Here is a 14,650-nt window from a genome sequence, read left to right on the forward strand (position 1 = left end):
TACATAAATGAGTACGCTATTTAAGCAGCTGCATAAACCAAATTATGACCAAAATAACATACGCAACCGAATGCATATTTAACCATAATAACGGATTAAGAGATTATCAAAACGTAAATACAGAACAATGCACATCTCAGACTATTATACTGAATGAGGGCGAATTGAGATGCCCTGCATTGTTGAAGGGTTTATTTTTAGTGGTAAAGAAGTGCTGGACAGGGCGGTACCGCCCTCGCGTGGTTCCGCTGCTGTGGACCCGACTCGAGTTCATTCATCAAGAAACTCACTGCTGCGCCTCCACGCACAAACCATGGCAAAGGAGATAAGGGACATCTTTGGGAATAGCACGATTTTCCGTGGGCTTCTACCTTTCATCGGCTTGGTGTTTTGCGTGGTTACTGGTGGGTACTTTTAGTTTAAGATGAGGTCTAATGTTTTTGACTTAACACGCAAGTTTGTGGCGAAAGTTTATGGATGGTAGCGATGGCATGGTCATGTGTACGAATGCGGGCGATGCTCCCTGAGCTGATGAACTTGTGACGATGCTATTAATGTATTAACTGTTCGTTTTTGTTATTTACAGCAGTAATTTTTATTATGAGATATACCGGTAGTCCTGGTTTACGATTACAGCCTTTGCAACCGAGACGCATTTATGAGTGATACAAAAATTTGCATGTGGATTCATTTTCTAACAATACAATAAAAATTTTATAAATATTAAGAAGAAAAACTCATTATAAACAGTACCTGGCATGTTATTACGATATATTTTCGATACTCCACTGAAACCGAGTTTTTTTCTGCATTGCAAAGTTTTAAACTTTACCAAACAGCCTTTTATTTTATTATCGGACTATTAAGGTGTAATTTTACCCTTATGAAAATTAACCATGTGTTTACTACAGTAACTATAGTTTTTTTTTATTTACCAAGGTTGTCTTACAGGAACTTTTTAACCATAATATTCATTATATAGATATATTATAATCAGTCCACCAAAAACAACATTACTTCTGTTGTACTAGGCTAAAATAAAACCATGGTTAATGTTTGTAAGGGTATATTCCATTAATTGTTTGCATGAGTTATCTGTGATTTAAGTGTTTTTTAAAAAAATCCATTGATCTCATGTGAAGTGTGTACCCTCAGTATGAAATGGTTGTGAAGTGCTTGTGTGAATGAATCTGGTGAAGTACATGTAAAATGTTGGGTGTGTTTTGGCCAGGGAGTGGAGGGTATTTTGAGCCCCGGAGAGGCAAAACACTGCAGCCGCAGAGTCTGGAGGTATTGACCTGTTTTGGGCAGCTGCCAGTGGCACCCTTCATTTCTGTTGCCTTAAATATTAGGTTTAAATGGGAGAAACCCTACTTCTGCGCCTTAAAAAAATACTGCTAGAGGAAGTGGTCTGTTAAACTGAATGACTATAATCATGTCTTTTGTAGCCAAATGGGAGCCCAACGGGAGGCTGGAAAATGGATGCAAACAACTTCAACAGTTCATAAAGCGTCTGCAAAATGGTTAGCATTGTTGATATTATAGTAGCTTGTTTTGACAGATGGAATTGATGCTGGTGTTGTACGGGTCAGACAGGAGAACCCCCAGTTTCATGTCACTGGATTGAATTTAATACATTTGGATTGAAGAAATTCAGGGGAATGAATACTATTTTGTATGTTTCTAATATAGTGGATAGATGTTATTAAAATGTACATTTCATTGAATTATATTTGTTTATGTCATGCATGACGTGTCGTGTTTATCCAAAGCGACTTTACAAGCAGTTAATTTCACAAGTATGTGTGTTCTCTAGGAATCGAACCCATGTCATTTATGCTGCTAATGCAATGTGGTACCCATTAAGACCTGTTTCTGTGTCATAATGGGGTATAGTTAAATCCTATACAGCTCTATGGACGACTATTGTGTTATCAACGCAAAAGGTCATGGGTTCGAACCCAAGGAACACACATGATGACAAAAAATGTATACCACCCACCTTGTAATGCACTGTAAATCAATTTGGATAAAGTGTCTGCCAAATGCATAAAATGTAAATCAGCTGTTTACCTCCAATAGAGAAGTCCGCAGCGGTCTTTTTTCGTACAAAGTGGTTGCAAAGGGTCATTTAAGTACAGTATGCATTTAGACAGTCGAATGTCATACTGCTGCCGCAGGATGTACAGTACATGGGCTAATCCTGGGTTTTAAGGACAGAGGGGTCACACACGGTGTCTGTGATAGCAGCACTGCTGTAGATTGAGAGAGATGTACTGTAATGTTATGGAAATACAGTCAGCAAATGTCACCCGATTGAGTAAATTAGAGCAAGGTGAAAGCTTTGCAAGCTCAGCACTTACAAACACCAGCCTCACTTTGCTAGGTACAAGTTGTGCAAGTAATGCATTACAAAAATATATGTTAGATTGTGTTATTTCATTGTTGCATGATATAAAGATTAACCAGAGTGTGATTTTATGCTGTTTTTTATTTCATTCGACTTTACTGCTATGTAAAGACTTAGTGTAAAGGTGACCAACGTATAAATGCATAGACTTACTTCAGTCTTTATTATTAAAAATGTGTGCTGCATCATCATCCGGCTCGTCTTTGTACTTGATTTTAATCTCACTTAGCCCACATAACTGCCGGCTTAAATCTGCCAATCACATTAAAAGATTCTTTTGAAGAAGGTCCATCAGGAAATGAATATTAGACTTTATTATGAGCTGAGCCAGCAGACAGGGACACAAACCATGACCGCAGAGAAGCATTTTGCTGTGAACTTCTTCCATCCTGGAAAATGTGATAATAAGAGGTTTTTGTAACTGGGCCTCTATCCATTAAATAATGTAATGCTGCAACCTTTTGACTTGCACAAGTGCTGTTCCCCGTTTTCATTGGGTTTAGTGTAGGACGTACATTTACATTTTTATTCAAAAGCGATTTACAGTGCATTACAAGCAGGGCTTTGAACCAGATTTTTTCCCCAATTCCCAATAATTTATCCTACTGCAGCAAAGCTGGCTCTGATTGGATTGTAGGTCTGCCGTAAAGCAAGTTTTTGTAGTTTTCACTCGAACTACAGGACCGCGACCCGACGGTTGGTAACTTCTTTAGTGCGGTTTTGGCCGATAGAGGGCTGCAAAGCGAATGTGAAAGTGCCGTTCATCCTGTTTCGAGTGGATTAACGACTGAAACTGTTTTGGAAGCGTTATTTTAAGGTAAAAAAACTCTTTAGTGTTGCTTTAAACTTAAATTATTAGTCTACATTCTGTATGTTAATTGAGGTTACTGTCTCTTTAAGATAAGCACGGACCTGGTTTCTGCCTTTAATCTATACACACTAAGACATAAACAAATGTTTTTATTAGAAAAAGAATACTGTGGTATTTCGAGATCATTTTGTTTGTATGTGTCCTGTCAAGAACAGAAAGATTGTTTGCTTGCTTTTTGAAACGCGTTTCTCCATGTATGCACTTTTGAGTGCACTTAAACACGCGCACACGCACAGATGGAGGACGAATTCCACACGGCGCTTCAGGAAGAAGATGCAGCATAAACAGTCGCTCCACATAAAGTGAAAATTACGTTGTTTTTCAGTGCTTTATTCTGCAAATGTATTTTAATGGACTACAGTATGAGATACCAGTAGCGCAACTCTCTCTCAAGCTTATACGTCAAGAGTTTTGATCTTTGAAGGGCATAGGGATAATCACGTTTGATTGGAGTTGGACCGGACACATTCAACCACATGTGCGTCTGTGCGTACAGAAAATTGCTCACTTTAGCGCCTTTTGTGGTTAAATTTTTAAAAATCACTTAAGTGTTAACATTTACAAGCCTTTGAAACACCTGCAAATGATCAACTTCACAGTGTTTAAATTTGCCTATTAATCCGCGAATCACATGCAAGCCGAACCGTGGGTCGTGATCTGTACGGATCACAGATCAACTGCGATCCGTTACACCACTAATTAGTATTAAAAAAACAAACATCTTGAGATACTTGGTAGATATTTACCTCTTATGATTGAGCATTAAAGACTTGGGCTTGAGTAGGCTACTTGCTGGTGGCAAACTTCGCGTTTCTTCAGTCACATTGCACAAAAATGAAAATGTAAAAAATAACGGTATCAACCGGTTACCATTATTTTAAATAAACGTTTCTGTTCCGGAACATATATTTTTTGAAAGTTTCTGATTTCATTTTTGTTCCTTGCAAAACATCAAAAGTTTCTGGTTTTTGCTTTCGTTCCGTGAACCGGTTCAAAGCCGTAATTACAAGGTATACATTTATTATCAGTATGTGTATTTCCTGGGTTAAAACCTGGGTGCCTTTTGCGCTGCTCATGCCATACTACCACTAAGCTGTACAGGAGCACAAAACTTATTTTTTCTCTAAGTGGGTCAAAAAGCTGGATTTGTTACATTCTTACAGTATTGGCATATACATGGCTTACGCATTCATTGTTCAACATAACACATGCATTGACTATATTCAGATGTTTTTCCTAATGTGTGTCCCTTGGTTGTCAGTGATGCGTTCGCCCCAGACAGAAGCAAAATCCATCTGTTCACCAAGCGCCTCCGAGCTCCCTCTGTCTGGGTATTGTAACAAAGAGGGCATTTTATGTACATTGATCTTCCATGCTGTCTTTGTAATTGTTAGGCAGCGTTGAAGGTTTTAATAAGCTGTACCGGGCCCGGCACTGTGATGTTGATGAGGTCCAAGTTCGCAGAGTTCCCCTGTGTTCCCTTTAGATGTTGATGTATGATGTAATTACAATGACGGGAAAGGTGTGAGGTCTGGAGAGGTATGAAAGATCCTGTTATTTTGCTGCATTGTATTTCTGTGGTTAAACTAAGCACACAAAACCCCTTAGTTCATGGTTTTACATTTTTACAAGGACGTCGCGTTGTATAATCCTCGGTGTTTCGAGTGTGACGACATCATGCTGGCGTAGTTTGTTCCCGAGGTCAAGGAGGCGTAGTTCATGTCAAGCCATCAAACTTAAAAACTTTGCTTAGGGTTAGGGTATAATATATGTTTCTGTAAGATGAAACACCACCTGAAAGACTCGAAACACCACATAGCCAGGGTTGTAAGGCCTTCTGGCTTCACAACAAGCAACAAAATACGCCCCCTGTGATGTCATCAGACTTAAAAACACCAAGGATTTAGTAAGAGCCATGATTGAACAATGTTTTAGGCATTTGATGGGTGAATAAGAAAAGTGTTTCAATCTTGGTCATGATTTATCTAATAGGTGCGTAAAGAAAATCTCAGCCACCTGTGCGAGTGGTCACACAGGTGAAGGTATTAAGTTAAATCTATTTGACTGGCAAACAACCCTAAGGACAAAGCCCTCAATGTGGGTGGTATTGGGTATCTAAACCGATTGGCGCCTTGGTATGCCATTTTGCGGACAGTGTGAGAAAGAAAAGAGAGTGCACAATCCTATTGTGTTTCGTGTTGACCAAACCGCTGCATTACTTTGCTCTGTAATTCACTCTTGTTTGTGTGTTTTGTCTTTTGTGACATCTTGAGTATCCTGTGTCTCGACTGGCAACATTCAACCCCCTAAAAAAACTTTGGGAGCATCAGAAAACAACATCCCATCCTTTCATGGCATCTGGTTCAACAGTGGTGGTTTTTTGGAGGAATGCAGTATAAAGGCTGTTGGTGTGATGTTGCATAAGCTTTCTTTTATATTCCGATCATATAAATGCGAATAAAAACGTATGCTTTATTTGTTTGAATAGCCCTATCATTGTTTTCTAAAGTACTTCAATTGAGCTCTTCTTACTGTTATTATGTTTGCATTAACACTGACACTGCGAAGGCAATGAAAACAGTTCCCGGTGAGTATGGGAAGGATGTCAGAAACCCAGCCCTTGTGTGCTTGGATAGCGTGCTGTTCTGTGAAGCCTCATTAAGGGTTCACATTCCTTAATTCACCTTGTTTTTAAAGCCACATTTCAATCAGCGGTCCAGAGGAACTGACTAATGCTTAATGTAGTGCATTTGAAATGAGTCTCTTGGTTGGATTTCGCATTAGGGATCCATTTTCATAACGGTTTGACATTCCAAGGAAGCAATCCATTCTTGCCTGAGAATAATGGCTTTGTAAAAACTTTCAAAAGGAAGTCTTGGAGGTCAGAAAGATGTTAAATCATTAATACCCACACAAAACGGAAACACTCTTAAAGCTCTCATATTGTCCACACCCTAGCTGAATATGGCTAAAATGTTACACAGATTCGGTTAGTATCCTAATATATTCGATACCTCCTTTGAACCATGTTAAAAAACTCGTAAGCGTGCAGTCATTCATCAAATTCATCTACTGGTCACTTAGAGGACTTTGCTGAAAAATCGATTAACAGTTTCTGCCAACAAAGCGGTATTATCAATGGTGAATAAGCAAATTTGAAGCAAAAGTATTTGATGAAAGTGCTAAGAGCATACATCAATATCATGATTAAATTTTTTGATAGAGGCGTTTAGCAGCTTTTGAGATCTTCAATTATATTTTGATGGTGATTTTGGTAATCTTTGGTGAAGGATTTTGGTAATCACCAATACTGTTAGTTTATGGCAGCTGTAGGACAAATATAAAACATTTTTATTCATACCAAAAATTGGCCACTTTAGTTTGCAGTATGACAAGTTGACTTTCCGTTACCCTTCAAATTGCGCAAATTGAAATAACGAATGGAAATTTCGCATAAACTTCCATATATCACAAAAAAAGTTTTTACACTCAGGTGAAATGGTTTTCCAGGCAATTTGAAAAAATTTATATTTCGCAAATCTGCAATGGTTTATTTCCCATTTACAGGTCCCCTAACGTGCAATTCACATAATTATTTTTTATATATGGCGCGGTATGTTTGGAGAACAAGACAGAAAAGGGTGTGTTCGACTTCATGTTGCGAATTACATCAAAATACAGTGAGAACGATTGGCGAGTCGACTGCTCTATGCTTTCGAATCGCTCTTGAGGTGCTTTGATATCATCCACATGTCGGTCTGCGCAACGCCGAGCGACAAAAATTCTAACGTAAACAACTTTTATCGGTGTGTGTGCACACAGCTGAAAGCTATGCAACTAAATCGGTAGCTGTATATTGATATTGAAAAGCAACACAATTTAGTGGCACTGTGACAAAACCACAGTACAGGCCTAATGACAATATGATAATAATAAATACCACTTACCATTTATAAGTTAATTGTACTTCGTCGACAACGATGCCTAGCAGGTTGGTCCTATAAAACTCCGTGGCTAACATGTCTTGCCATATCCAAACATACTTCTTGGATATGAAATTGTTTAACGCCAAAAGTTGCTCTTTTTTAAAATAAACTTGTGTTCAAAACTACTTAGAACACTATCTAAGGCTACATGGAAAAGTAATTTTGCATCTGCTGCTGTGTTGGATAAACAAAACTGCTTCGGTGTCGCATAGACGTCGTCATCGTCTTGCTGCCCCCTCCCCATTCTGTGATTGGTTCCCTATTTCAGGGGCAAAATTGGTTCATAGTTTCCATGCTAGACTTGCAGCGTGAATAAATTGCCCAGGCTACCAAGGACGAGTATTTCCGTCTTTCCGCAATACCGCTATTATCCACCAGGTAACTTATAAAACCCGAAGTATCACCCTAGGGCAAACGGCTGTATGTCTATGTAAGTTTTGAGGATCGCTCTGCATCTGATCTTTATCAAAAATCCTTCACAAAAATTGAATTATCTCAGCGTTTTGCTCAAAATTTTGTTTTTGAAGAAACCTACCCATATTTGAGAGATGATAAAAAGAGAACTAATGAAGGTAGGATGAAACGTTTTTGTTTGTTTGAAAGCAAAGGGTTTGTTCTTTCATTTGATATATTGTATGTTTGAATGTATATGAAATATATATATAAACAACTTTTAAAAAACGCTGGTGGGAAAAGAGTTAATGGACATGGCGTCATTTCATAATAGTTTTTTGTTGACATTTAGAATATGGCGCTAAAGATTTGCACAAATCTTTAATGGAAACGCAGCCAGTGATAGCTTTAGTTTGTGCAAGGCACTCTTCTTGTAACCTTTGTTACCAATTACCCACCGTTCTTTCACACAGAAGGCTGAATAACACAAGCATGGAAGAATTTTCCACCACCAATAAGCAATTTAGCCTTGCATTGTTAGCCAGGGACCCCCTGCTTTTCACGTAATAGCAGCTCATGCAAAGCCTCTTTTGTTCACTTTCGAAAGATGTCAAAAAGTCAGGATGATAAGTGAAGTGTCGCTTGTGCTTATTGCAGACAAACGAGTCACGGGAAAGATTGTGTAGTTTGGTTGTTTGGTTCTTGACTTGGGTGTGAAGGGGCGGGTACACAGCGACACTTTTAACACCAACGTTATTGATTGCCCTGTCCCTTTAAGTGCTGGTCCTTAATCAGATGTGATTGGTGAAAGGGAGACTAGCTAGAAGAAAAGTTACATAGGACGGAGGAGACGTTCTTGTACCCTGGCGAGAGGCCTGTCGAAATGTTTGTTGTTTAATGAAGTTGGGGTCTTTCTAATTACTAGTTATGGATGTTTCATTGCTTTCAAGGAAGTAAGGATTTCTGCGTACAAAGAAACTGTTTTAGAAATCCAGCATATTTAAATAAGCACAGTCAAGCAGCTATGGAAGACATTGATTCGTTCAGTCAAGTGTGTCAGTCTGTTCTATAAAGGGAGCACAGCGCTTACATTTCTCAATATGACAGTTTAGTTACCTAGATTGTGGATTATAAGAGAATAGCTGCATTGATGGTTCAGTGAACTGAGGTTATTATTTATTTTAAATTGTGTCATTTTGTTTCCATCCAAGCAAGGCCAGTGTCCCCATGTTCCTTTTTTATCTGGAGTTTCGCTCTCCTATGGATTGAATCAGAGAAAGGAACAGAGTTTTCTTTGGGGCGACCAACCATGAAGTTATTTGAATATTTATTATGTCAGACCGTTTGGAGCACCGTTTAATCTTTAATGCATTTCAAATTTGTACAAGCTTTGGGCAAACCTGCAAAATAATGTGTAAATGTCCAGCAGTCTGGTCCTGTTAGGGTTCACGAAACTGTGTTAACTATATTTTCTGTTCCTTTTTTGGCAGTGTATGGAGTAAATGGGTACTCTGGGCCGGGATTAATGAACTCTAGAGTCTAGATGCATCCATTCAATAGGGGAACTAAAAGATATTCAGATAAATAAGCAGAAAGACTTTAATCTTGCAAAACTAGAGAAAATTTGATGCAGTCCATTTTTATTAGTAAAACATTGTGTTTTCTTATCGTTTTTACTAGTTTTCCTCAGAAATAAACCCATTCCTAAATCAATGACAATGATGACTAAACCACATGTCAGCAAAACCACACAGCTGAATGGCTGCAAATTACTGTTGGCATGTCAAGTGCACCTGTCTTTTTAGCTATTGATATTCATTAACACTGAGGGGACTGTTGCAGATTAGTCATTCAATCAGCATTTAACTACCACTTATTCGTTGTGTGTGTGTTTTTTTAAAGGGCATTAGCGGTCAAACCTCATTTTAATTGGTTGGTCCTTTTAAAGTCTCTATTTCACATGTCTTCCCTATAAAACAACAAAGACCAGCATAAGCTGGTGAGCACTTTTTAAGCTGGTCTAGCTGTGTTTTGGTCAGCTTTGCCAGGTGGGAAGGACCATCTTAGACCAGCTATTGTCACCTTAAACCAACTAAAACCAGCTACCAGCTTATGCTGGTCTTTTTTGAGATGGTCCTCACTGCAGAACACAACATCCAGGGGGCGAGGTTGGACCTAGATCCAACTCCTCCCTACCGAAAAATCCAGCTAAGACCAGCATAAGCTTGGTTTTAGCTGGTATTGCTGGTCTAGCAAGCTGGTCTAGCTGTGGTTTGATCACTTTTTAAGCTGTTTTTTTACCAGCTTTGCCAGGCTGGGTGGACCAGCTTAGACCAGCTACTGCCACCTTAAACCAGCTTAAACCAGCTACCAGCTTATGCTGGTCTTTGCTGGATTTTTCAGAAGGGCTCCCACTTTATACTTTGCTCAGCTAAATGAACCAGTATATTTGCATTGTTGCAGCCTGCAATTAGTTGGAACCTGTGGTTGCAAGCGTTTGCTCTTATCAATTTAAGTGTACGTTTGATTAATAGTAAAGTCGAGAAAGATTCATAATTTAGTAAGTAATGATCACAGTTAGGTGTAAGGGGATGTAGGACACGTTCCCGACAGTGTGACATCACAAGGGATTTGCAACCCGGTTGGCTGTCCATTATCCCACTTATTACACGGCTATTCCTATACAAGTAAATATAAAAACACAATTTTATGTGATATATTTCAGTACCACATTTGCAAAAGTGAAAAGTAAACCTTCTGCGAGGGAAACCTGTTTCCTAATGGCTGTAAGCAAAAACGCGTTAAAACAAGTTCAAAGTCCATATGAGATAAGCATATAATTTATTAATTTCTAAATAACATGCCATATATGTTATTATAAAACGGTTAGTTCCAATCCTTGATTCTGATTGGTCAATAGGTGTGCTTTATTCGCAATAAAACACTGCTATGACCGCTTCACCCAACGGTTCTATTTAATATCACTGCGCCCTTAGCAACACCCTTAGCAACACATAAACATATAATGAGACAAAGTCTGAGAACAGTTTGTTGTTTTTATTTGAACTTTCATGTTGTTTTTCGCAGTCAGGGACTATTTTTTCTAGCGGAAGGAATGCTTTTATTAATTTAACTTCATGAAAGTTGCACTAATATTTTTTTTACTTTAATATTGTGGTGTAACCGTTTTATAAAAGCAATAAGGTACTCGAGGCAAGTGCTGTATCGTGAATAAGTAACGGCTGAAGGGGTTGCAGGCACTCCGCTTCGCGTCGTGCCTAACAACGCCCTTCAGCCGTTACTTATTCACAATACAGCACAGCCTCTCGTACCTTATTCCTTACATAACTATGCATATTTATACTGTATACATTCAATGTGCATGTGGTAAGATTACTCGTAGTAGCCTACCCGAAATATTTTACTCCAAAACATTATAACAAAAAACCTTACATTTCACCTTAAAGGCACTACTTGTATTGTAATCATAAGTAAAGTTTGTTTTTCTGTCCAAAGAATAACATAATTTAGTAACGACTCAAGGCGGAAATGGTAACTCAAAAAACAGGTGTATGACGTGTCTTGTAGTAAAACTGCCGACAAATCAAAATGCAGTGGGAAGAGATCTCTGAACCTGGATCCAGCCCCGCCCCCTGGATCTGAATCCAACCCCGCCCCTGGATCTGAATAAATTGTTTATGTCCCCAGTTGAGGCTCGAATCTCACTTTAACTCAGCACATTTCCTCATAAAGTGTCTTGTGTCTTTTACAGCGCACTTCTTTTGACTGTCATCACTGCTATTATGTCATTAACACAGTGTTTATGTAAATACTCTTATTGGTCTCGTCCTGCCACATCAGCAGGATCTTTAAACACAGCTCTGATCCAAGCGTGCTGTTGCATGCAAGTTTGGCCTTTATGAGGACGTATCATCTTATTCTCTCCTCACAGTGACCTGATAGAAAGGGGGCTTTGGGACAACTTTCACCACATCAAAATGAAGTTAAAATGTTTCAGAAGAGAGCAAGGTCAGGTCCAGATCTCAGTTCACGCTGGGGCGTTTGGCTCATCGGATGAGGGAGGAATGCGTAGCGGAGAGCTCGGATATACAGTTGGACCCCGCGAACAGCTTGTTGCAGTTAGTGATGTCAGGAGAAAGAAAAACAAACACAGGGAAAGCTTCAAAGAGTGAACATATCTCTTTCATTAATTCATCTCTGAATTGTTTCCCCTCGTTTCCTCTTTGTTTTCACTCATCTTTGTTTTCCGTGCGACGACCTTTTGATTTGGCGCTTATTACCTTTGCCAATTTTTTCTAGATGATTTGATGCAGTCATACTATCCCTTTCATTTCCTATTTGAATTTTTGAAATCTGATTAGCACAGATGGGCTTCCTCTCAGACAGCTTTGGCCAGGATTTGCATACTTTCTGAAGTTTTACATAATGCTAAGCCATGCCTGGGTTGAGGTAGTGATTGAAGCACAGTGATTGTAATAGGAAATCCTCAAGGAAAGTTTACATGCTCGCAGAGGAATGATGATGATCGTATCCACGGGATTAAATGTTTATGTTCTTAGCGTTCAGTAATTTGAATTGCAGATGAAAGCGTTTTGTTTTAAGTTTAGCCGGGTGCAGAATCAGATCTGGGTTTTGTCTTTTTTCGTTGTGAGTACACGTTTACAGCAAATGCAATGAACACCAGTTTGTCTCTTTGGCATTGATTCAGATATCTGCGGTGGAGGCCATCTGTTACCTCTATGAAAGAAGAGGGACTATAGACTCATCCATTTTCTGAACATAAAAATAAGTTAAGCTGCATCTACTACACATTAATTGAATATTCTGGGTTAAATAGTTTAAAGTTTGTTGACAGCATTTGTGGCTTTGCATCGATTGCCACACAAATAAGTCCTGAGTAAAAAAATAGTTTTTCTCTTATACTGGAAGTCTATGGGGTGAATAAACAATGTGGCCCATACTTAACTTCCATGGCGGGTCACAGGACCAGAGATAGACGAGAAGTTGTGGTTTAAATGTGCATATTTTTTATTTGTCTTGTCAAAAAGTTTCACTAGATAAGACCCTTATGCCTCGTTTGGGATCGTTTAGAGTCCTTTGAAACTCAGTTGAAACTGCAATTTTAAACTGCATTAAATCTGTTACATGTTGGGGTCCATTAAAGTCCATTAAAATTAGAAAAATCGTGAAATGTGAACCGCCCCTAAAGCTGCAATCCGTTATTTTTGCCGAAAAGTTTTGAAATTGCAGGTTACTTTATGGACTTTGCTTTACGCTTGTTTGAAAAACAACTGACATTTCCTGTAAAATCTTTTAAAAAAATTTCCCATCAGACATTGAAAAACAAAGTCTGGAGTAAATGGGAACATTAATTTAAAAACTTTTACTTATCATTTAACACTTTTTGTAACAATTTAAAAAATTAGTCCTAAAAAATCTCATTACCGCAACAGTCAGAAAACATCAACACTGACATATTTTCAAAATGACATGACAAACCTGAAAGAACATAATTTGGAGATTCTGCACATGCATTTAAAATCAAAGTATTATGCTTCTATTAATTAAATTAACATTTAATAAGCATCTGTTGCGGTAATGATAATCAAAATGTCGTGTAAGCATTCTGACAAGACAATATTTCAAATTAACTGTAAAAAAATGATCTTACCTGGTAGCCATCTTGAAGTAACTGGTCCATGTGCTTGGTCACTCAAAATCAAACTTTATTAAAATTCTGTATGTGTGCTTAAACTGTTCTCAAAAAGTGTTGCGGAGGATGAGAACATCAGGCATGGACACATCATTTTCCTAATTTTTCTTCATTATTATTATACATGAATATTCAGTAAATATTTTTTCTGTCATCTAAAGTAGTCTAGCAAAACATCCATTTATTTTTTTTTCTTAATATTTTTGTGTTAATTTGATTAAATTACAACATAACGCATGTTCAAACACAGCCGGACACATTGCGGTAATGAGAATTTCAGCAGAAAATGAGATAAAATTTCCAATTATAAATTCTTATGTTGAAATCAAACATTGTGCAAGGTAGAACACAGTATTGTGTTAATTCTGATGATTTTTAATGTTACTATATTACACATTTTAAAGCTAAAAGCATTAGTGCCGTGGTGTTTCAATGGTTTCGTGAGAATCACCCACATACTGTCTGTTGTCAACTCTCCAGTAGGTAGCCACCATATTTACCAAACTTAAATTTACCCTGCTTCCGAAATTGCATACTGTGACAGTACAAGGTGAAATAGATGATGTACCTACTCATCGACCTTTAAAACAGTAGGTGCTATAGCCCTGTCCCACATGGCACACCCTGGACTTGTGGACTTCCTCAAAGTCCACACTTTAATGACATCATGTAGTGCAGACTTTAGGGACCCTTGGTGCGAGTCCATGAGGATGCACCAAAGTCATATTTTGGGACAGACTCGAGCGTCACGTCAAAAATACGAAGAGAAGTTGCTCATCAGTGTGAACTCCTCCCATCTGTCGTCTGATTGGTCTTATTTGCTCTTATTTGCTCTTTTGCAGGACTTCTGGGGTGGTAAAGTGCGTGAGGCCTGCAGCAGTGCGGGCTTCGCCGAAGACCACATCAAGGGTGCAAAGGGGGCGCTGATGAGCACATTTCGGAGTGTAAAAATGACAGATGGGACACCCTACGGGCTCGTAGACAAAGGCCCTGTCCCAAATGGCGCACTTCATGTGGACTTTCGGTCTCGTGGCCTTAAATTGCGCGTGTTCGCTAGGCTACGATTCCGTAGGGTGTCCCATCTCTCATTTTTTATGCTCCGAAGTGTGCTCATCAGCGCCCCCTTTGCACCCTGCAGCATGCTTTGTGCACTTTACCAACACAGAAGTTCTTGCGAAAGAGCAATCAGACGAATCGTGCGGCGGATGGGGGGAGTTCGCACTGGTGGGCGGCTTCTCTTCCGATTTCTGGCGTGA

At 38.8% G+C, this 14,650-nt stretch overlaps 1 protein-coding gene across 1 annotated transcript in view; it reads left to right on the forward strand.

Annotated features, from left to right (window-relative positions):
- The first annotated feature begins 74 nt into the window (after nt 1-74).
- Nucleotides 75-14,650, forward strand: part of nectin3a (nectin cell adhesion molecule 3a) — a 40,059-nt gene continuing 25,483 nt past the window's right edge. Inside the window, exon 1 of the mRNA XM_073862705.1 lies at nt 75-404. Coding sequence (XP_073718806.1) covers nt 170-404 — 235 coding nt within the window. The 5' untranslated portion in view covers nt 75-169. The remainder of the gene's footprint in view (nt 405-14,650) is intronic.

Source organism: Misgurnus anguillicaudatus, chromosome 24 (assembly GCF_027580225.2).
Source record: "Misgurnus anguillicaudatus chromosome 24, ASM2758022v2, whole genome shotgun sequence".
NCBI classification, from domain to species: Eukaryota; Metazoa; Chordata; class Actinopteri; order Cypriniformes; family Cobitidae; genus Misgurnus; species Misgurnus anguillicaudatus.